This window comes from Dreissena polymorpha, chromosome 1 (assembly GCF_020536995.1).
Source record: "Dreissena polymorpha isolate Duluth1 chromosome 1, UMN_Dpol_1.0, whole genome shotgun sequence".
NCBI lineage: Eukaryota > Metazoa > Mollusca > Bivalvia > Myida > Dreissenidae > Dreissena > Dreissena polymorpha.
The window spans coordinates 84,530,850-84,554,956 of record NC_068355.1 but is presented as its reverse complement, the minus strand read 5'-3'; the positions used below and the strand labels follow the sequence as shown (position 1 = coordinate 84,554,956).

Sequence of the window (24,107 nt, the reverse complement as noted above, 5' to 3'; positions counted from 1 at the left end):
TTGCGGTACGAATGCAATCCATTGAAGTAACAATTGCGCGCACTTCTGGAACAAAGGCTTGTTTAAAGCTTTATACATCTACGTGTTTTATGGTTGATTTTGAAAACAATTATAAATATTTTCGTCTAAGCGTATTATTAGGTTGTTGAACGACAAAACTTATATGATCTAAAATTTATGAGTGCACAGAAAAAAGTCAGAATGCAATATGGTAGTAATAACCAAATAGGAGAAAAAGCCTTGAAGTACAAACACGCTGGCGCTGAAAATCTTCTACATTTAAGAGGGCCGGCACACACAAACTATATTGATGTCGCGAGTTGAGTGTAGTATCCCTTTTCATACTCTATACTTCCCAAAAATAGAAAGTCGATTAAATAACATATTAATGTAAATATGAAAACTGTTTGTAGCACGTTTTCTACTGCGAAAAGTGTCTAGCCTACAGGCGGGAAATTTTATATTCAAATTGATTGGCTTACAAAGCTCAGTTAAGGTGAAAAGCTGGAATAGACTTCTATGCCGAAAAAATGTCAATGGTTAAAACATGAAGGCTAAGCTAAGTATAATGTTTGAGTTTTAGAATATTAAGAGTTGTCACGAGGGCCTTGCTCTCAAAACAAAACTAGCTTTTTAAACTGTTTAGATTGCATGATGTAATTCAATCTGTGATCCATAAGATAATTCTATTTTTTTCCTACAATATGTATCAAATAAACTGTAGACCTTAAATACTTTGCCTTGGCTTGTGGATTAGTCAAAATTTAAAACCAGCTTATGGCTTGGAATTCGGATCAGTCAATATTTAACCACCAGGGTACAATTAAGTTAATGCAGGAATTCTTTAAAACATTTATAAAGAATGAAAACATAACCATCACTTTATAATCTTGTGGTATCAGGTTGATCTTGAATATTTTAATTGCTATTTGTTTTATGTCAATTATTTTCTAGATGTTGGTTCTATCTTCTAAACCATAATGAAAATAAAATATTTTGTTTATGAAAATAAATAATCGTAGCGAATTATTGATTTTGATAAGTAGATGAGATGATTAATATTACCTTGCTGCTAAAGTTGCCTCATGAAGTCTGGTCACTTCTTGTGGTACCAAAGCAATACTCAGTCATAAACACAATTTTTATGTAAATGATAAATGATATAGAATAGACAATCATATGTGTATTTACCTTATTGCAGAATGGCTTGTTTATTACAAAAAAGCATTAAATGTTAACTGGAATAAAAACAAAAACATCATTGTCAGCCATTTTTAGTTATGGGGTATTTTGGTGGTATATAGGTTTGATTATAGCATTAATATTAAATCAAACATATGAATAAACAACTATCTGACATACAATAAAAGCAACAATCAATTAAGTATATATGTGTTTACATGAATTGTATTTGTATTTTACTGATTTGTATTTACTGATCAATGTTTTTAAAATCCTAAATGAGCAATATACAACTATAACTAAGTACATACATAATTATCTAATTTTATGTTTGATTTGGTTGGCAACAAAATCAGAGGAAACTAATGTACATTCTGCTTGCTTGTTTACATTCTGTCACATTGTGTGGGTGTGTTTGTGTGTGCATTTTCCATTGGTTGCTTTCTGGGTTACAATGTACTCATTGAATGAAATAAGCCAGATGTTACAAGCCCTCTGATTGGTTTAATATTTACTACAGTGTACAACAGAAGTATTCAAGTACACAGTTTTCTTTTGCTATGAAATCAATGTATATGTAGAGTAGGAACAACAACAATCGTTTATCAAAACAATGATTTTGTGTATAAAATAAGGGAGTTGAATCAATGGGTGTTTTTGAAAATAGTAGTTAAACACATATCTTGTGCTGTGTACATGTGTGAATTTTGTGAATTTCTTAAACTTATCTTACAAACTTTGTGTGAGGCTTTGTTAATCGATAGTCACGGAGAGAGCATAATATTGGTATGATAGGGAGAGGTATTCATGTTTGGGGTGTGAAAGCTTTAGATACATGATGGTGTATCTATTGGAAAGTGATTCTGGATTAAAGTCTGGCTGTAAGGGTAGTGAATTTAGTTGTAAACATTGTTTGGGTCAACCTAACATGTGTACTACCATGGAGACTGTGTTAAATGACAGAAACAATAACTTTGAAGATGAGCTTGCAGATACACAAACTATGCAAAACATCACTGATCGGACTGAAAATAGTTGTAAACTACTAGACAATGTTGATCTCGTTTTAACAAGCTCAGGAGGGCAGTTTGCCATTACTCTACAACAAGTTATAGGCAGGTTAGTGTTAAAGAACTTGGTCAGGGATCAATATTTTCACAGCTTTTAATACAAATAAATCTCTGTGAAATTTAGCATTAATTGTTCATCTAAGTTACTGTTGAGCTAGATAGAAAGTTCATTTGGTAGATGAGCAAACAAAAATGAAAATGCTTTACATTGGATTATCAGTTATTATGTTTACAGAACTGATGTTTAAACCCACATAACATAACATGCCACACCTAATTGTATATGCCATCTATAATATTCTGTGAAATAAAAACTTAAATGTAAATTGCTACTAATGCTACAATCATTTGGTGATTTGGAACCTTTCAGGAATTTTGGCATTTGTTTAGTTGTTGATGGCACTAAATTTATTGCCTTACACTAAATGAACAATGATACAAATTTCAGCAATTATGATTATTATTTGATGACACTAGCAATTGAGTACATCCATTGCTGCTGACATTTTGATATTGCCATATTTTTATATTTATTTAGTTAAGTGAGACTAGAAAATGAGGTCCTGAAAAGGCTGAAAGTTAGATGTTCACGACAATCAACATTATAAATACTTGAGTTAAAATGTTTCATCATTCACCCCAGAATTAATATCATTCTTGTATATTATTTCCTTTTTTTTTTTAGATGTCATCATTGTATGTTATTTACCAATTCTTGACAATGCATTCTCATATGACACCAAACTGAGAGTATTAGTATTGGTTCTACCCCGGGAAAGTGTCTTAAACGTTTCTCTGTAAGAATCAGTGGCTTATATGACACTTAAGATTAGCTTAAGGCCACGACTTTTATATCTCTTGGTTTACAAAACCGCCGACCCTAATTTTTGGAAAACTGGGAAAAAAAATAAAATCGGAAAATCGTCTTTTTTTTATATATTTTATTCCCGACCGCACTGAAAAACGAGCGAAACGAGAAAAAAAAAAACGATCCGGTTTGAGTACGGTTGCGAATAAAATCAAGTAAGTACAATCAACGATTGGTTCACATATATTACAGAGATCGGGATATTTTTCAATGTGACACAGTATGTACCAGTCCTTTTATGGGCACTTCTCAAAATTTATTTAATTACAGACAATAGGAAAATCAGCGTCAGTAAAATGTCGACCGCATCAAAATTTATTTCCGAGTCTGTGACGCAACTATATTGTTTAACATGTTTATTATATTAAACATACCCGATATTATAGTAGATAAAAAAGTATTACCTTGCAATTTGATAATAAGTATAAATAATCCAATAAAACACTGCCATTATTTACGATATAGTATGTGTTTAGGAATTTTGTAAACACGTGCCGCCATAGTTTATAGGAACTGTACAGAAAGTTTGGAAATCGGAACAAATCGGTATATCTCGGAAAATCATTGATAAATGTATTTGTCGTTTTAATGCTTAGGGCCGAGTAATTTCGGCAAATCGGAACTCAACTTGCGTATTAAAAATACTAGCTCAATTAACCGTTAAACTCCGCCTCCGTTCTCTGCAAAAGATTCGAAGGCGGAGCTATGCACGTGCTATTATTAAATTGGAGGATTGCAATTGAGAAACAAACGCACGATTGGTTCGTCATGTTGATTTTGTCGGCGCGAAATTTGTCGCTTTATTGCTTCAGACAGCAAGCGGCTTTCCTTTGATGACGTCAAACTGTCAATTCACACAGACTGCACATTTTCAGAAGACTTTAACTGGCTCCTTGTTTACAATTCCAGTAAAAACACTTGCTAACATTAAACTTTGGATTAAATTATCAAAATAAAGCAAAAGCCAAGTTGACAAATATGATTGTATTAATTCGCGTCAGTTTAAAAAAGACGTGTTGCGTTGTAAATCAACGAGTTTTCACGACAACAACAACTTTAACAAACATTACCGCGACGACGCGGGGATCGATCTACCTCGATTTTTTTCATGGACGATGTCATAAGTCCAATAAGAGCAAACACAAACTTTGTGTATGAGTAGTTTATCTTATATAAGATTTATGCAACGGGCATCGCATTGCGTAATGGTGCGCATCGAATTACGGAAATGAAGCGCAGTTTTTCGTTTTAATGGGAGAAGAACGCATGTCATTTAATGGAGTGTTTAAAATTGCCTGATGTTACAAAAGGTGCTTTTAGGTGACTCATTTCATTTGAAGATATAGATGTGTTTCATTGCATAATTAGATTTTTCGTCTCTGTGTTAAGGTTATAAAAGATATGATGTCTTTGTTCTGATGTTATTAGTATTAACTTATTTTTCCAATGATGTTTTTTTTTTTTTTTTTTTTTTTTCGACCGCCCGATGGACCATTTTCAAAATAATTTTTGTAAACCAATAAAAAAAAAGTCGTGGCCTAAAGCTATTAAAATTGTTTTCTCTTCTGAAGATGTTACCAAACCTTGAATATGGTGTACATGTAGTTGTCTTGTCAGTGTCACTCAAGTTTCTGCATTCTGTAGAATTGTATTTCCAATTCAACAATTATAAGGAAATCTTTCTCCTTATCATGTAACATTGGTTGTTCTCAAACGTCTGAAAACCATGGCCCAGGTTTTTAATATTACCAGTTTTTATTGTTGCATGCAATAGACATTTTCAATCTTTAACCTGTTCCAAATTTAAAGAGAATGATTTGAATACATTATTGCCATTTAAAGTCTATGGGTGTTTTCAATCAATATTGATACTAAGAGTTTATCTAGGCCGTTATAAACACACTGACCCTAAGCTTATTATAATGCCTTTTCCTTTAATATTTAGCATAGGTCACACATAAATCAGAGCTGAAATACAATTAAGTATATGCCAGATGTGAAATGGACACATTTTTAGCTCACCTGATTTCTCAGGTGAGCTTTTGTGACTGGTCTTTGTCCGTCGTATGTCCGTCTGTCCGTCCGTCCGTTAACATTTGATCGTTAACAATCTAGAGGCCACATTTCTTGTCCCATCTTCATGAAACTTGGTCAGAAGCTTTGTCCCAATGAAATCTCGGCCGAGTTTGAAACTGGGTTGTGCCGGGTCAAAAACTAGGTCACTAGTAAATAATACCTTGTAAACACTGTAGAAGTCACATTTCATGCCCAAGCTTCATGTAACTTTGTCAAAATGTTTGTCTTAATGATATCTTGGTTGAGTTCAAAAGTGGTTCCGATCCGTTGAAAAACATGGCCGCTAGTGGGCGGGGCAGTTTTCCTTATTTGGCTATAGAGAAACCTTGTAAACACTCTAGAATTCACAATTTTTGCCCAATCATCATGAAAGTAGGTCAAAACATTGGTGTCTCAGACAAGTTCGAAAATGGTGGAGATCAGTGAAAAAACATGGCCGCCAGTGGGCGGGGCTTTTTTCTCTATATGTATATAGTGGCAGTTTTCCCTTATTTGGCTTTAGAGAAACCTTGTTAACACTCTAGAAGTCACAATTTTTGCCCAATCATCATGAAAGTTGGTCAAAACATTGGTTTTATTGATATCTCGGATGAGATTTAAAATAGTCGGGATCGGGGAAAAAACATGGCCGCCAGTGGGCGGGGCATTTTTCTCTATATGTATATAGTGGCAGTTTTCCCTATTTGGCTATAAAGAAACCTTGTAAACACTCTAGAAATCAAATTTTTTCCCAATCATCATGAAAGTTGGTCAAAACATTGGTTTTATTGATATCTCGGATGAGTTTGAAAATGGTCGGGATCGGTGAAAAACATGGCCGCCAGTGGGCGGGGCATTTTTCTCTATATGTATATAGTGAAAACATGTGAACATCAGTAGAAGTCACATTTTTGGCCCAATTTTCATGAAATTTGCACAGAACATTTGTTTCCTTGATACGAGAGTTAAGTTCGAAAATGGTTCTGGTCAGTTGAATAACATGGCTGCTGGGAGGGGGCAGTTTTCTCATTATGCCCCCCCCCCCTTTCGAAGAAGAGGGGGCATATTGTTTTGCTCATGTCGGTCCATCCATCAACCAGATGGTTTCTGGATGATAACTCAAGAGCGCTTATGCCAAGGATCATGAAACTTCAAATGACCCCTATTGATTTTCAGGTCAAAGGTCAAGGTCACGATGACCCGAAATAGTAAAATGGTTTCCGGATGATAACTCAAGAACACTTATGCCTAGGATCATGAAACTTTATAGATACATTGTTCATGACTTGCAAATGACCCCTATTGATTTTCAGGTCACTAGGTAAAAGGTCAAGGTCACGGTGACCCAAAGCCAGGGGTTTTTTTTACTAAGAAAGTGACGCCGATATTCGGCGTCTTCCCCTACCAGAATTTTTCCCCTCAAAATACAATTTCCCCACCAAAATTATCATTTTTCACCAAAATATAATATTTTCTCTCATAGAAATGTTTATTTTTCCTTTGAGCAACCGACAATTATCCAATTTGCAGCATGTACAACGGTCTTTCTCTCTCTCCAGACGAACACAAAAAATCTGGGAATCCCAGTTATTCTAAATATAGCTCTTAAATTACGTCATGTAAACTGGGCAACTAATCGTAATAATCATGTGACTATTTTACTGGATACCGGTCTTGCGCGAGAAGGGTGTTTCGTCAATAAATTACCGGAAACCAGTCGAATTTTCATCCGGGCTATGTGCAAGCCAAGATATAAACATGAAAACAGAAAAAAATGTCTCACAATTGGCGTTCTTACACAAACAAAATAAAACATTCGGATTCTGAAGATACTGAATGCATCGAGGCATTTTTTAAGAAAGAATCATCGAAAACCATTATAACCCAGCAGGATTCTGAGGTTATCTACATCGAACATTGTGAAAGTGAAAGTAGACAATCGGCAGCTGCCGCTCCTTTCCCTTCCAATACTGTAGCTGATCAAGATCGTCAACCCATTCATCATGAAATTGAAATCACAAAATTGACATCGTCCCCCGGCCCCAGTACAGAAATATAGTTGAAAACATTTCCCATAATTAGTTCTACACCTGCAACTTAATTAAGGACTTTGACTTTAATACGTGTTAAATGTGTTAAAGAACAAAAAGGGCGGAGACAAGCCTCTTTTGATAAGTTATAGACATTGAAATGAACAGTTTTTATTTTTTCCCCTAATATGTCTCTTTCGCACTCTTTTTTCCCCTTTCACACAGCGTCCAGCGTCTTCCCCTTTCTCTAAAAAAAAACCCTGAAAGCAGTAAAATGGTTTCAGGATGATAACTCAAGAACGCTTATGCCTAGGATCATAAAACTTCATAGATGCATTGATCATGACTCGCAGATAACCCAAATTGATTTTCAGGTCACTGGGTCAAAGGTCATTGTCACGATGACCCGAAATAGCAGGGGTTTTTTACCTTCTATAACAGACGCTGTCTTCCCCCTCCAAACTAGGCTGTTTTTTTTCCCCTTTCAGAACCAAAAATTCCCCCCTTATAAAAAAAAAATATATATTTTTTTTTTTTTTTTTTATTATAGAAAGATGTGTCTCGTGATTATAATATCTCAATTCTATTTCAATTTAATCTTGCCAAACGAATTAAATTATGAAAAAACAATGAATATAGTGCAAAAATGTACAACTGTATTGTAATAATGAGAGAGTAAGTAAACAAATCCCCCCAAAAAGGGAAACCCCGCGAAAATTCCTAAGCGCACAATTTTTCCCCAAAGTGGAAAATCCCGCGTAAAATTTCCCCCACATAAGGGCTAAAGGGACCCTTCCCCCACAACCCCAAAAAAAACCTGAATAGTAAAATGGTTTCTGGATGATAATTCAAGAACGCTTAGGCCTAGGATCATGAAACTTCATAGGTACATTGATCATGACTCATACAGTACAGCCAAAGCGGAACAAACGTATTTCGCGATCCCCGGCGGCAAGGCGAAACGAGTCGATGCGGCGTCAGTCGTTGAAGCCGCGTCAGTATGCGGCGGCAAGTCGCATTTCGCCAAGAAACTTCGCATCTGTCCGCCGAGGCATGCCGCGATCCGCGACATGAGCCGAAGTCGATGCGCATCATGAAATAAAAAATCTTTTTAAAATTATTAGTTACATGTAGTTAACACATTTTGAAAGAACAATTATAATAATAATTAAAATCATAATAAATTTATTGTGCGCAGATTGTATTAGCATATACATGTAAGCATAGTTAATGTGTCTGGCCAATTATTAACTTTTTTTCCCGCCCGTAGCGTATGTATTTCACACATAAACAAGGTCACGTAATTATGTTTTCGCACATACAAGTGGTCAAGGCTCCAGCATATGGTGGATTTATAAATTAATTGCATGTTGATTCCGCTATTATATTTTAGCTGAGAAAATTAGCAGTTTGAAGTCACATCAATAATCAAGACGGTGACGACGTATTTGTAGTTTTGTTAATTATCAGCTTATTAACCAGGTTTTCCGAAGGAAAAAACTGGTTATTAGATTGGCGAATGCGGGCGGGCTGGCTGGCTGGCAGGCTGGCTGGCGGGCTGGCGGAATAAGCTTGTCTGGGCCATAACTATGTCGTTCATTGTCAGATTTTAAAATCATTTGGCACATTTGTTCACCATCATTGGACGGTGTGTCGCGCGAACTAATTACGTCGATATCTCCAAGGTCAAGGTCACACTTTGAGTTCAAAGGTCAAAAATGGCCATAAATGAGCTTGTCCGAGCCATAACTATGTCGTTCATCGTCAGATTTTAAAATCATTTGGCACATTTGTTCACCATCATTGGACGGTGTGTCGCGCGAAATAATTACGTCGATATCTCCAAGGTCAAGGTCACACTTTGAGTTCAAAGGTCAAAAATGGCCATAAATGAGCTTGTCCTGGCCATAACTATGTCATTCATTGTGAGATTTTAAAATCATTTGGCACATTTGTTCACCATCATGGGACGGTGTGTCCCACGAAAGAATCACGTCAATATCTCCAATGTCAAGGTCGCCACGACTAAAAATAGATTAAAAAAAAAAAAAAAATTACCAAGGGGGTTAATTTTTTTTGGTCATTTCAAAAGTTCAGTTTGAGTTTTCTCCTTTATCAGATTTTTTTTTCACAATGAAAACCTGGTTTTGTGACAATTTTGTCCCTTGTTATAACTATTGTTTGAATATGTGTATATAAACACGTTTTATTTTGTTCATATTATACAGTTAATATCGCAACTAATTACCCGATAATCCCGTATATTCCAGTTTTAAAGCAAATGCTGGTAAATATTTACGATACACAAACATTCTCGATATTTCCTTAAGTATCAAATACATTCTGGCATTTGTTACTATTTATAGAGATGATGAAATAACGTCTAATCGGGGCGTTTTTTTTCTCCACTGAACACGCGATTTACGCCTGACGTGATGTTTAACACGAAATACACCCAAACTTTCCAAACGACGATCTACATGTCTGCATAATTTTCGCGCACTTTTTATGAAACAAGGGATATTTAAGCACTGTTTATTTGACGCTAGAATTTGCCAAAGGACGCGTTAGCATTAAAATTCGTAAGTGTGTTTCGGATTACAAATATAATAATGATAATCGAACGAAACATAAATAGTTGCGCGTACTTAATTCTACGCTTCACATACATGTATGTACATGTAGGTGGATATATTTTCACTCGATCCGCCGCGTACGTATGCGGCAGGATTTACTCCGCGAAAGTACGCGAGGTTAATACAGACTCGGCCTTGTTGCGCGGATCGATGCCGAGTGCCACGGCGATACGCCGCGTGAACACACGATTCGGCCGCCGCGGACTTATAATCTGGCCGTGGCATAGCCGCGGATTATGTTTGTGCCGCTTTGGCTGTACTGCAGATGACCCCTTTTGATTTTCAGGTCACTAGGTCAAAGGTCAAGGTCACGGTGACCCGAAATAGTAAAATGTTTTCCAGATGATAACTAAAGAACGCTTATGCCTAGGATCATGAAACTCCATAGGTACATTGATCATGACTCGAAGATGACCCCTATTGATTTTCAGGTCACTAAGTCAAAGGTCAAGGTCATGGTGACCTGAAATAGTAAAATGGTTTCTGGATGATAACTCAAGAATGCTTATGTGTAGGTTCATGAAACTTCATAGGTATATTGATCATGACTCGCAGATGACCCCTATTGATTATCAGGTCACTGGGTCAAAGGTCAAGATCACAGTGCCAAAAAACGTATTCACACAATGGCTGACAAGGTCACGGTGACTCAACTTAAAAAAAAGGTTTCCGGATGATAACTCAAGAATGCTTACGTCTAGGATCATGAAACTTCATACGTACATTGATCATGACTCGCAGATGAAATAATGATGAAACTTGACCAGGATGTTTGTCTGGACAATATCTAGGTCAAGTTTGACATTTGGTAAAGATTGAATGAACCGACTCCTCTCAGGTGAGCGAACTAGGGCCATCTTGGCCCTCTTGTTCCACAATCTTGATGGACCATCAATTTTGATAATTGAATCATAAAATTGGCCTTTGTAAAATAGTTGTCTTTATTAAGATCTATATTCCTATGGTATAGACTATCATTGGATCTTACTGAAGGGGTTGTATTTGAATTTGAGCTTTCTGGGTTTTAAAGGCAAAGAACTTTTGTCTCCATATTGTATTGTAAGCAAGTCCATATTTAAGGTCCAAAAGCATGCCTTTATTAGCAGGCCTTAATTCTCCTGCCCCTACAGGGGAACATGCGCCATACTCTTATTAATGAAATTCCAGTAGGCTTGCGTATTCACTGGAGCCGAGCCACAGGGAAATTCTCAGTTATTAAGATACTCCTCACCTGGTCTTATCCAATGTTATCTTGATTGAGGCTATTTAGTTGTGAACGCAATACTACTCTATTCACATTGGGTTGAGTTTGACAGGGGAATCATGAAACAATCTGCTTGTAGTTATTATAAAATAGCATTTTACCAAGCAAGTTTTCGAATGGAACAGGAACATGAGGAGCAGCCTCATGCAAAAATGGGTCACGAGGTACCCTGTCCTCTAATAAATATTTTGTTCATTGACAACCAAAGCAAATTGTGCCCTACTGTTTTTGTTTTTTGTCAAAAATTTACCCAACTAGTGGTCAGGACTAGCAAATGTTTACACAGTGGCTAAACTATTTGTAAACAGGACATGACTTGTGGTGGATTCTAATACATGAGGACACTAAGGTCAACCTGTTGGGTTTAAACATTTGGTAAACAAGTCAATATGAACTGAATCATGCTCAATATAAGTTGTGAGAGAATGTGATACCATATGTATTTTTGTATATGCATGTTATATTGCATAGAATTAAGTTGAAAACATTTGACAAACCAAAATTATCAAAGTATGCGGTCCATATTGTATTATGCTTTTATTTCGGAAACCTGAAAGTTTCACTTGCCAAAAGGTGACAACTGCTTCTTCTTATGATGTGTAAAATGTGTGTACCATGACATGTTATGACAGTTCACTTTGCATCACTCTATAAAGGGTTGTAATTTATTATGAGCTTGTCTCTGAAAACCCCTGTTTTAATGCATGCATGCTACTTAATTGTCCACACAGGCTAATCAGGGACTACACTTTCTGCTGAGACAGGATTTCTGTTAAGAAGGGATTTCCTTTCCATGAGATTTCTTTTAATGCAGGCAGTAATGTCCCAGTTATGCCTTTGCAACACTTCATTTCTGGGACAATATTTTACTCACATGCATCAAGCCAGGTGTCCCAGATCAAGGCCCATATGGATTTGTAATGGCTGTAAGGTTTTGCATTTATTGATTGCATTTGCCTTTGAAGTTTTCTCAGATATTGAAAGCAAAGTTTCCTCATGATGCATTCCAGACAGCTAGTTACACAAAGCGAGTTTATAGGAATACTCCCTTGTATAACTATTTTGATGTTGTTTGGTTTGGAATTATTTAATGAACAACTTTATTGATTTATCTTTGTTTCATGAGAGAATGTCTTTTATTATCCCCGCCAAAATTTCAGAAGGGGATATAGTAATAGTCTCCGTCCTCGAAGAAGTGCAGTGATCAAGAACCATAACTCTATCTACCTTAGCTTTTGAATTATCTCCCTTTATATTTTCATAGTTAATTTTTGTCCAGAGCATAACTCAAAATCTACAGAAGGGATTTACTTCAAACTTGAAATATAATCAGATGGCAAGAAGGAAAGTGTAGTGACTAAGAAGCATAACTCTAGCTACCTTAGTTTTTTAATTATCTCCCTTTATTTTATTGTACCCTACCGGTTTCACCGGAGGGGACTTATGGTTTGCGCTCTGTCTGTCTGTCTGTCTGTCTGTCAGTCACACTTTTCTGGATCCTGCGATAACTTTAAAAGTTCTTAATATTTTTTCATGAAACTTGAAACATGGATAGATGGCAATATGAACATTATGCACGTCATTTCATTTTGTTCCTACGTCAAAATTCTGGTTGCTATGGCAACAAATAGACTAGAAATACTGCTGAAAATGGTGGTTTTCTGGATCCTGCGATAACTTTAAAAGTTCTTAATATTTTTTCATGAAACTTGAAACATGGATAGATGGCAATATGGACAATATGATTGTCATTTCATTTTGTTCCTACGTCAAAAATTCTGGTTGCTATGGCAACAAAATAAAAAAAAATAAAAAATTATCACAATGGTGGAATTTCTGACAATGGTGGAGCCGGTAGGGGACTATATTGCTTGGCAATAGTCTTGTTTCAAAGTAAATATTTGTCCGGAGCATTACTCTAAATCTACGGAAGGGATTTGCTTGAAACTAGAAATATAAACAACCAGGAGAAGTGCAGTGAACATGAACCATAACTCTATCGGCCATAGTTTTTTAATTATCTCCCCTTATTTAATTTCATTGTAAATTTGTATCTGTTTTGTCAGGAGCATAACTCTTAAGCTACTGAAGCGATTTACTCTAAATCTACTGAAGGGATTAACTTGATCCTTGAAATATAAATAGATGACACAGGTGCCATGTTTAACAAATATTATTCTACACTCTAAAACAAATGTTCTTATACAAGCAAACACATTTCGGCAGGGATGGCCATGTTAATATGGCTCTTGTTTGAACTGTTTTTAATGTAATTTATGGCAATTTCTTCAAACAATTATTACAAATTGAATAAACAAAATGATGACATAATCAGTATTAAGCAACAATAATTCATCAGGCTTGTATTTTGTGTTTAACTTTCATAAATCCATGACTCACAATGGACACACCCTTGTAAAGGTGGAAAGTATGATTGTGTTTCATACACCCTGCAGGTGTGTTTTGTTATTCAAAGTAAGACAGTTACATGCATAATGATGCTCATTCATCAGAGGTCTGCCAATTCTGCTGTATGTGCATTTGTTGTAAGTATAAATGAGAGAGAGACATCTGTTTTCCTGAGGGATATTATTCTAAAATATCAGTTCTGTCTGTAGTGGAATCTTCCTTTATAAGATTGTTTCCACACATTGTGACGCGTTTTATGTTTTTCAATATGGTTAAGTAATATATAACACATATAATAGAAAAGTGGAGCCAGGATTGAAGGCTGTATGGTCAGTTAAAAAATTTATACAAGCACTTTTCATTTTGTTCAATCCGGCCTCTTCCTGGAGCCCATCATTTTGAATTTTTAAAGATTTATTTTAGGTGGGGTGTCATTCAACCATACAGGTGAGTTTTCCTACCAGTACCTCAATTCCACCCAAATAACCTCATCAAATTGTAGCTAATTTAATAGAGTAGGAATACTGGCAAATACTGGGTCCTCAGTTTATGCAGCTGCCTCAGGCTGGGATAGACCTCATGAACATGGAACTGCACTCACAATAATGGTTTTGTTGCTGGCCTGTAGAAATCAGTTAAAATGTAAACCATACAGGGCTAAAAGCCAACAAATCAGGTCACCCTTGCTTAAATTTTTGTGTCCAAAGTTTGACTGTGGACAGTTATCCCTGATTTTTCTCTATTTATTTTGTGAAGGGTTAAGGATCAACCCTTTGTATTATATCAATACTAGACTTAGTGTTATCATAATGACTTTTAAGACAAGTACCTGATTCAAAGGTTTGGAATAAATCAAAATCACTTTGAAAATTGTAGTTGTCCATGTCAACATTGTAGTTGCCAATTTGATGGCAAGTAGAATTTTGCACCTCTGTGATGGCATTAAAACAGTGCTGTCTTTCTGATGATTGTTGTGATTTGTTTACTTTTTAGGAGAGTATTAAGTGGTTGGGGTAAGATATTTTGGCATTTAAATTCAATGGGTGAACAAATTGATTATTACCTTCAACCATGATAATTAAGACCATTGTTAACTATTGAAGATAAAAACAACACATGTTACACTCTCTTATTATACCAGTTTTACATAAGCTTTTGTATTTAAAATAAAAAATGGTCATAACATTTATACTTTCAGGGGAATAAGTAGTACAGTTAGAAAATGCACAGAAAAAAATACGGGTAAAGAATATGCTGTGAAGATAATCGATATCAGCGGCGAAAAGACTGACAATTATCAGGCGGAACAAACAAAACGTGACACAATACGAGAGATTAACATCCTTCGCATGTGCATAAGTCATCCTCAAATTAGTAAGTAGCAATCTGGAAGTCATGTCTGTTCAGGCACCATGACTTAAACAGTCTTTAACCTCTCTTCTTTTGAGTCTATATCATAAATGTTTACCAATATGATAATCAAGACCCAAATGTAGGAAGCATTCTGATTGATCAATAATAGCTTGATATCTAGAAATTGTTAAGGGCAATGGTTTAGCTTCACAAAGCTTAAAAGGGATTCAATATATGTATTGTTAAGCTGGATAGTGTGGCTATTTTAGTTACCATTTTTAGCTCACCTGAGCATAATGTGCTCATGGTGAGCTTTTGTGATCGCCTTTTGTCCGTTGTGTGTTGTGTGTCGTGCGGCGTCAACATTTGCATTGTTAACACTCTAGAGGCCACATTTATTGTCCAATATCTTGAAATCTGTTCAAAACATTGGTCTCAAAAATATCTTGGATGAGTTTGAAAATGGTTACGTTTTGCTTGAAAAACATGGCTGCCAAGGAGCAGGGTATTTTTTCTTACATTGCTATAGGAAAACCTTGTTAAAACTCTAGAAGCCATAATTATTGTCCGATCATCATGAAACATTGTCAGAAGATTTGTCCCAATGATATCTTGGACAAGTTCGAAAATGATTGCTTGAAAAATATGGCCAACAGGGGGCTGGGCATTTTTCCTTATATGGCTTCATGAATCTTCATGAAACTTTGTCACAATATTTGTTTAAATGATATCTTGGATTTGTATAATAAGAAAAATGGTTTTGGATGTAGAAAAACGTGGCTGCCAGGGTGTTCACTAGTCATGAAAGTAGGTAAGAACATTTTGTTCTTATGAAATCGTGTGCTGCACAGAACAGGTCAGTTCATTTGAATCTCAGGTGAGCGACTTTGGGCCTTTTAGGCCCTCTTGTTAAGGAGCTTAACATTATGTGAAACAGGCAAATATCTGTGTACCAATAATTTGTTAAATGCAGGTAAATTGTCATATAAAAATTTGTTTTAAAGATGGTTAAATCAAACAGTTATTAGAATTTGTTTGGAAATATTAATTCATTCAACGATAATTATAAATTAATTCCAGTAATCTTTCACAGCCATTTGTTTACAGTGGAATTATTTTTTTTATCTGACACAGTAAGTTATTACGGTCTGGAAAAATTGTATTGCATAACAAGGTAGTACTTATTCTCTGAATGTCTGGTATCTTGATAATGACCATTCAAGCCGAAATTTTCATAATTACTGAATGCCCAGTCTCACTATGATGCCAGTAGAGCCCCGGTGCGTGACCAGGGATCTACAGGGATGAACCGAGGCTCTACCGGAATGAACTTGGGCTCCACTTGGGTAAGTATTATAATGTTTAATACCTCCGGGATGAACCAGGTTGGACTGGCAACAACCAGCGCGGCACCAGGTACAACTGGGACGGCACCAGGAATAACTGGGACTGCACCGTAGCTCCACCGGGGCCCATACAAACTCCGGCAGAGCTACTGCAATGCCGAGGTTGTCGCCGGTGGAGCCCCGGTGAATGCCGGCCGAGTCCCGGTATAGCTACGGTACATCAGTAAACCAGCGCTCTGCCAGGACGTTACCGGGGCTCAGCCTGGGCATTACTGCAATTAAACCGGGGAGTTGCCATAGCTCTGCTGGGGTCTGAAGCTGGTATAGCCCCGGTGAGTGCCAGCCGAGTTACGGTAGAACGAGGTTCTGCCGGGACGCTGCCGGCTCTCACCGGGGCTCCACCTGGGTATAACAGGCGACAACCGGGACTCTGCGGAGGCTTCACCTGAATAAACCGTAGCTAGTCTGGGGTTGACCGGGAGACTGCTGGGTTGTTGACCGGCTTCAACTGGGGCTGCATCGGAAAATAGTGTCACCGGGTTAAAATGTTTCGACGAATCATTCTGGTTCTCGCCGGTCACCCGGGTTAGCAAACCAGGATTGACCGGGGCTCTACCGGCAATAGTGAGACTTGGGCTTAAAAAGCTTGTTGCTGTTCATGTAAAATAAATGTTGACAAGTAGCCTTCTTTAAAAAAAGTCATATTACATGCTGCACATGTGTAAATTGCTTTACTGTCCTGTTTTGAAAAATGCAATTTGAATTAGTGTGCACCATGCTGCATTCTTGGCGTTGTACCAATGTCTTTTTATGACATCTTGAATGGTCTTAGTCTTGCTATTTCGGGGTTTTCTATTACATGTAGTTGAATTTGAATTGAATGATGTTTTTTTTTTGCTTCACAATAATATTTACAAGGTTGTGTTTTTCTACATGAACCTCTGTGTGGACCAGATTCAGCATGTCAAAGAATTCAAATAAATCTTGTAATTTGATTTCTGGGTGATTGTTATAGTGTGAGATAAAGTTGATTGATATAGACACCAAATCTCAAAAAGAAAGTGTTGTTTTCAGTTCTTATCTTACTAATATTTTTCCTTGCTCACTCTTATTATAAGCAGTTTATTTCTGAATGTATTAATTGTAACCTCTATTTTGTAGTTTTTATTCTAGCTGTTGTGTGTTTTCCCTTTCAGTTGAACTTCATGACGCCTTTGAAACACCTACCTTTATTTTCCTAGTCTTCGAATTGTAAGTATACTATAATGTACGGGTAATTGATTGATTGATTGATTTATAGATTGAAGTGATCAACCGAATAGTTTATTTCAACTGAACAATATTTAAACCAGTTACATCATTATAATGTCATTTATTGATAAATGTGAACAATGATCTGCTATGGTATCCAATAAACCCAGTAGAGATTTAGTGAAGAATTAACTGTTTCATGTTGCATTCTCATTCTTGTGTGAAATTCCTGTAAATTTGTCAAGTTTGTCAAGTTGTGATAAGCTTTAATATTTTAGTTATTTAACATATTATGGCTCATTCATTCAATGAACTGTTTCATATACCTGTTAGCATGAGTGTGCGCAGTATCATAAATTTCAATCAGCATGGGGAATGTTTGTGGTTTGATGTAGGCAGTTTCTGTTTTCATATGTACATGATATAGATAAAAAAACATTTGACAGTAAGAGTTTTGTTTCAATTAATTAGCAAGAGGAGTGTAATTTTCCATGGCCTTTTCTTGATACATAGAACCTATCCTGCATTGTCCAATGTATGTGGCCCGGACCTTTTCTTCATTGTTCAATGTGTGTGGCCCAGACCTTTCCTGCATTGTGCTATGTATGTGACCCGGATCTACCCTGCATTGTCCAATGTGTGAGGCCCGGACCTATCCTGCATTGTCCAATTTGTGAGGCCCGGACCTTTCCTGAATGGTCCAATTTGTGTTACTTGAGAATCTCGTTTGGACGTGCATTTGTCAAGTGTCCAATACTGCAATACAAGATTTCAACATGAAACAATGAGAAGACGTTCCATACAGACAAACCATAACCCTACTCTTTCTTAGAAAATCAAAGCGCTGAAGGCACTGAAGATGTTCGCTATTGCATAATTTAACACGCAATTCATTTTTAAAAATCAATCGCAAGTTTGAAATGAACACACGCCATTCAACTTTATAAAGTGTGTGTCATAGCGCACGGGTCGAGTTTTGTGTGTACTTTTTATCATCCTTATTATTTCATAGAAATAACTAAGACAAAATAAAAACAACATGCTTTTTGGAAGTTCTGAAAGCATAGACGTCGTATGATGAAAATCGTAATGATAACTTAATATAAAGAAAATTTGCAGTCACCATCATATTAAAGGAATATTTTTTTCTAATATCAAATGACTATCTCACCAAGAATATAAATTCATAATGAAAGTTCCGTGTACAAAACTTTTGATTTTTGACACCATATACAAATTCAAAATATACAATAATCTTCTTATCTTGTATATGGAGGAATAAAAGTACATAAACATTGCTGATTATGCTTTACTTGTTACCCGAGCAGTTCACACGGTGTCAACAACGCTAACATAAACATAGGTATAGAGCACTAATGCGCTTTTAGGCGTAGCTGTTTCAGTTTTCATCTAGTGACTTTTACATAACGCCAACAGACACGCATGAATATTTTCGAATATTTAATAAGCTGATTCGAGATACAACCTCTTAATTTTTGCTACATCACGGCGTATGTGCTCAATTCAAAGGACGTAGCACTGTTCAGTGTAAGGAATTCCGGACTACTCTCTGTATGCTCAAACTACACAAATTGTGGCCCTGTTACAATTACGCGTTACAATCTATCTCGCAGAATTTCACTTTCGCCTCCAAGATGAGAAAACAATCATTAGCGAAATAGTATAGTGTCACGATAAGAGAAAATCGTTTAATTATCATACCACAATGTTTGCCGTACTTGGTCAGCACGTCTGGAAATTATTCCTTAATGTGTGGATAGGCTGCCATTATTAACAAGTTTGCTTTTTTCAAATCAATTTTGTATCAAAAAGCATTGTTCTTAAATGTGGCATTTTCAATTCGCAATGAGATTTGTGATGACCCTCGTCATGCGAAAATGGGTCTTATTCCTCATATGCGCCCATCATATAAATAGCCCACTCAGCTATCCCTCCTACTGGTAAGTAGAAACGTAACATATTGAGTGATTTTAAAGCGAACAGTATCGCCTATGGCCTGACTGCGCAAAAGCACATGTTGGGTTAAACAAACGCTTGCCGAAACGCATAAGACCCATTTTCGCATGACGGCGCTATTGACTTGTGATTTAAATGTGTCGAAAGAAAACTGCGTTTAAATCAAATATAAACATGCGATATATTTCGATAGTGAAGAGAGATACTCATAACAAGGCATATGAGGACACATATGAAGTGCTCTCCCGTAGTATATTTTTTATTTACTCACACTAATGTGTGGTTTGACAATGCTAACACACATTTCATGCAGTGAATATGCAGCTTACAAGTGAAAAACACAACACAATAGTTTAACTTTTGTTTAATTGTATTTAATTATTTAGAAAAGTAAATTGCTTACTTTATTTCAAAGTCAGCGTTTACGCCAACTACAATTTTAAAAGACATTTATTGTTATAAATATATTTAATATAATATATTAAGTTCTTTTCAGTTTTAGCGATTAAAAAGCATTTTCAATGGTTGCCTATAGTATGCCTGTAGTAATTGATGAACTCATATCCAACTGTCTATGTATTGAGAACTGTGAATATAAACAAGCTTAACCTTCTACTAACCTTCTACTATTGCATTCGTATTATTATTATAAATTGTTTGTTATATTCGGGTTTAGCAATTATGAAACTTTTTTTTGTCTATCGTTTCGCTGAAGTTATTGTTGAACTTATGTTCAACGTTTTATAAATTGAGAATATAAATAAGCGTCAACTTTTTCCCGAATCTCTCAATTTACGACCTTTTCTACGTCATTGAGTTGTATGCGAGAGCGTAACCTATTGCGTTGTTATAACCCGTAAACTTTCCTTTGTTTATCGACAGGCGCATCTATTAATAGACTCATATCATGAATGCCAAAACACCCGCGAAAAAGAACCACGTGACCAAATAGGACGCAAAACGCAAATACCATGCGACTACGACTTTTATTATGTAAGAACGCTCCGCAATTCCTTTGAAGCCGGATTCTTGTTATACATGTAGCTATTACGTAAATAATTGACCTCTAACTGAAGTAAGCAAAGGAAACGCAGCACCTAATTGACCCATTCCTTCTATGTGCGAAGGCAGATTGAATTTTACTCATGTATGGTTTGCCTATTATAACACACATTATAATGCGGTAAATATGCGACTAACAGGTAAAAAACACTATAATTAAACTTTTGTTTTGAATTAAGTTATTTAGAAAACAAAATTCCAAACCTTATTTCAAAACAGCAAGACTACATTTTTTTAGAGAATATTATTGTTATATTTAAATGTTTTTTTAACAGTTTCAGCGATAATGAAACATTTTTTAGCTCATCTATTTTTTGAAAAAAAATTATGAGCTATTGTCATCACCTTGGCGTCGGTGTCTGCATCGGCGTCGGCGTCCGGTTAAGTTTTGCGTTTAGGTCCACTTTTCTCAGAAAGTATCAATGCTATTGCATTCAAACTTGGTACACTTACTTACTATCATGAGGGGACTGGGCAGGCAAAGTTAGATAACTCTGGCATGCATTTTGACTGAATTATGTGCCCTTTTTATACTTAGAAAATTGAAAATTTTGGTTAAGTTTTGCGTTTAGGTCCACTTTTTTCAGAAAGTATCAATGCTATTGCATTCAAACTTGGTACACTTACTTACTATCATGAGGGGACTGGGCAGGCAAAGTTAGATAACTCTGGCGTGCATTTTGACAGAATTATGTGCCCTTTTTATACTTAGAAAATTGAAAATTTTGGTTAAGTTTTGTGTTAAGGTCCATTTTATTCCTTAAGTATCAAAGCTATTGCTTTCATACTTGCAACACTTACTAACTACCGTAAGGGGACTGTGCAGGCAAAGTTATGTAACTCTGACTGGCATTTGGACGGAATTATGGGCCCTTTATACTTAGAAAATTGAAAGTTTGGTTAAGTTTTGTGTTTTGGTCCACTTTACCCCTAAAGTATCATGGATATTGCTTTCATACTTGGAACACTCGCAAACTATCATAAGGGTACAGTAAAAGGAAAAGTTGCATAACTCTGGATGTCATTTTTACGGAATTATGGCCCTTTTTTGACTTAGTAACTTTGAATATATGGTTAAATTTTGTGTTTCGATCCACTTTACTTCTTAAGTATCAAGGCTATTGCTTTCAAACTTCAAATACTTTCATGCTATCATGAGGTTACTGTACCTGGCAAGTTGAATTTTACCTTGACCTTTGAATGACCTTGACTCTCAAGGTCAAATTATTAAATTTCTCTAAAATTGCCATAACTTCTTTATTTATGATTAGATTTGATTGATACTTTGACAAAACTACTCTTACCTGACATACCACAATAGACTCCACCCAAACCATCGCCCGTGCCCCCCCCCCCCCCCAACCCCCCCTATTTTTTTTTTTTTTTATTTTTTTTTAAGATCATCTCACAAATGACCACCACACCCTCACACTATACCCCCCCACTTCACCCCCCCCCCCCCACAATTTTTTTTTATGAAACGGTTAAAAAACACAAATATTTATTTTTATTATTTTATGTTTGAAATACCGTCCAACCATCGCACCCAAGAATCCCCCCCCAACCCCCCCCCACCCCCCCCCCCACCCCCGATTTTTTTTCTTCCTTTTTTTCGCATTTTTGGAAGAAAATGTAATAAATGTCCACACCCCCACACAATGCACCGCTCTTCACTCCACCCCTCCCTCCTTTGTGATTGAAAATGAGAGTCCCTTCACCTTTAAAAAGAAAATAGATGAGCGGTCTGCACCCGCAAGGCGGTGCTCTTGTTTAAGTTGGCTATAGTATCCCTGTAATAATTGTTGAACTTGTGGTCAACGTATTATTAATTGAGACCTGTGAATATAAACAAGCGTAACCTTATACTATTGCGTTATTCTCACATGGACTCCCCTTTGTTTATCGCCAGCCTCAGATTTTTGAATGAGCTGAGCGAAAATACTACGTCACACACACGCAGCAGAAAGTGGACTATTTTAATCATTCATAAACAATCTCCTCCGCGACACGTACAATACGATCATTGTTTATTTATTCTTTTCTATAAAACAAAAATATTGAAAGTAACAAGATATTAATATAATGTTTCCATTTGTGAATACACATAATTGGAGAACTCAAACCTCTTGCATAAATTATACAACTCTTTCTTGCGCGGATATGCAAGCGGGTATTGGGTTAATCATACCTAGGCTGTATCGACCAGAATTTCACACTAAGCACTTTAGACGGTCGCTAAAGCGACCATCTAAAAAGTTATTGCCCTTTTTATGCTCCCTAAAAAAATTTGGGGGGGAGCATATACTGTGAAACCATTTATTTTCGACAGCACAAAATTTCGTCATTTTTATAAAAATGACGATTTCGTCAGCACTTAAATTCGCCGATTTCTGATTTTGAATTTTAAAAAAAATGCGTCAGTCAATATCCGATTTGTGTGTAATACATATTCGCGATCAATCGCAGTTGCGAAAAATCGTACGAATGCGGGAACACACTTGAGAATCACTGCAGGAGGTGGGGCCTGTTTGTCACATGCCAATTAACTAGTCTTTTATAATCAAGAGACAGTAATGGACCCTCTTAATGTATGCCATTCACACGTTCATTGTTATGATTAGCGGACAAGTGAGATCGAATAAACGTTAACGAGTGTTTGTAACAACGAAGCCAATTGCCCATTAGTCGTTTCTATTATTATAATTTCCATACTGATAACAATCGTAATTCTAGTTGGTATGATTTTTATTAAAATGCTGTCAATACCGTTTTAAAACTGTTTGTGTTATAAGAAAGAGGTTCCAGTTTGTTTGTTTTTTTTTTCAAATAAAATGCTTTTTTATTCTGATATCAACATTAAAATTATAAACTCTATGTGTGTGTTTGTTCTTAAAAAGTAAACTACCGTTATATAAATCAATAATGTAAATAATTTAAAAATAAATAAATTGATACATTTAAAATAGTAATAAGTGTGGTAAAACGCAAACAATCAAACAACAAACAGCAATTAAAATATTCTTTATTAATTTGTGATAAATACGCATGTTGATCACACATTGTCATCTTTTTATTTGGTTTATTGTCTTTCATCGGCATTCGCTGCGTGATGGCTAATATGCAACACCCCTGAAAAACACAATGCACCTAATTGGTAATAAAGTTATAAACAATTAGCGCTAATTCATTACCATTCTACATAAACGAAGTCAACGCATTCGATACAGCTGTACTGCACACGCGTTTTAAAGAAGTGTAACGTGTCAGTTAAGTACCTTGTGTAATCTACATCCCTATGTGTCAAAACCGGATTAATCTTGATTATGAAACAGCAGTGAATGTGTGCATGAATTATGTTGGAATTTAATGCCTCATGTCTACGGTAAAGTTTTAAAATATTGTTCAACTTAGTGTTTGTTTTTGTTCAAACATAGAGCTTGATTGTTCGTTAGGATCTTAAATTCGCCGATCGGTCGACTGACGAAATTTATTAAAATTAATGCCTGACGATAAATAATGGTTTCACAGTAGTTGCCGCTTCGTCTGTCCGTGTGTCCTTCCGATTGTGCACAATTTTTGTCCGGGCTATTTCTCATTAACTAAT

The 24,107-nt window shown here is 36.0% G+C and overlaps 1 protein-coding gene across 8 annotated transcripts in view; it reads left to right on the top strand.

Moving 5' to 3' along the window:
* LOC127838608 (phosphorylase b kinase gamma catalytic chain, skeletal muscle/heart isoform-like) overlaps positions 1-24,107 on the top strand; it is a 94,504-nt gene that overhangs the window by 37,160 nt on the left and 33,237 nt on the right. For 6 of the 8 annotated variants that reach the window (XR_008029882.1, XR_008029880.1, XR_008029881.1 and 3 more), the window contains exons 1-3: positions 1,693-2,301; positions 14,713-14,888; positions 17,410-17,464. Coding sequence is in view for 3 of the 8 variants with exons in the window: in XM_052366441.1 (XP_052222401.1) it covers positions 2,018-2,301; positions 14,713-14,888; positions 17,410-17,464 (515 nt within the window). In the remaining 5 variants the exon portion in view is untranslated. Of the gene's footprint in view, positions 1-1,692; positions 2,302-14,712; positions 14,889-17,409; positions 17,465-24,107 lie in introns of those variants that run through there. The other 2 variants (XM_052366478.1, XM_052366473.1) reach the window with 1 other exon arrangement.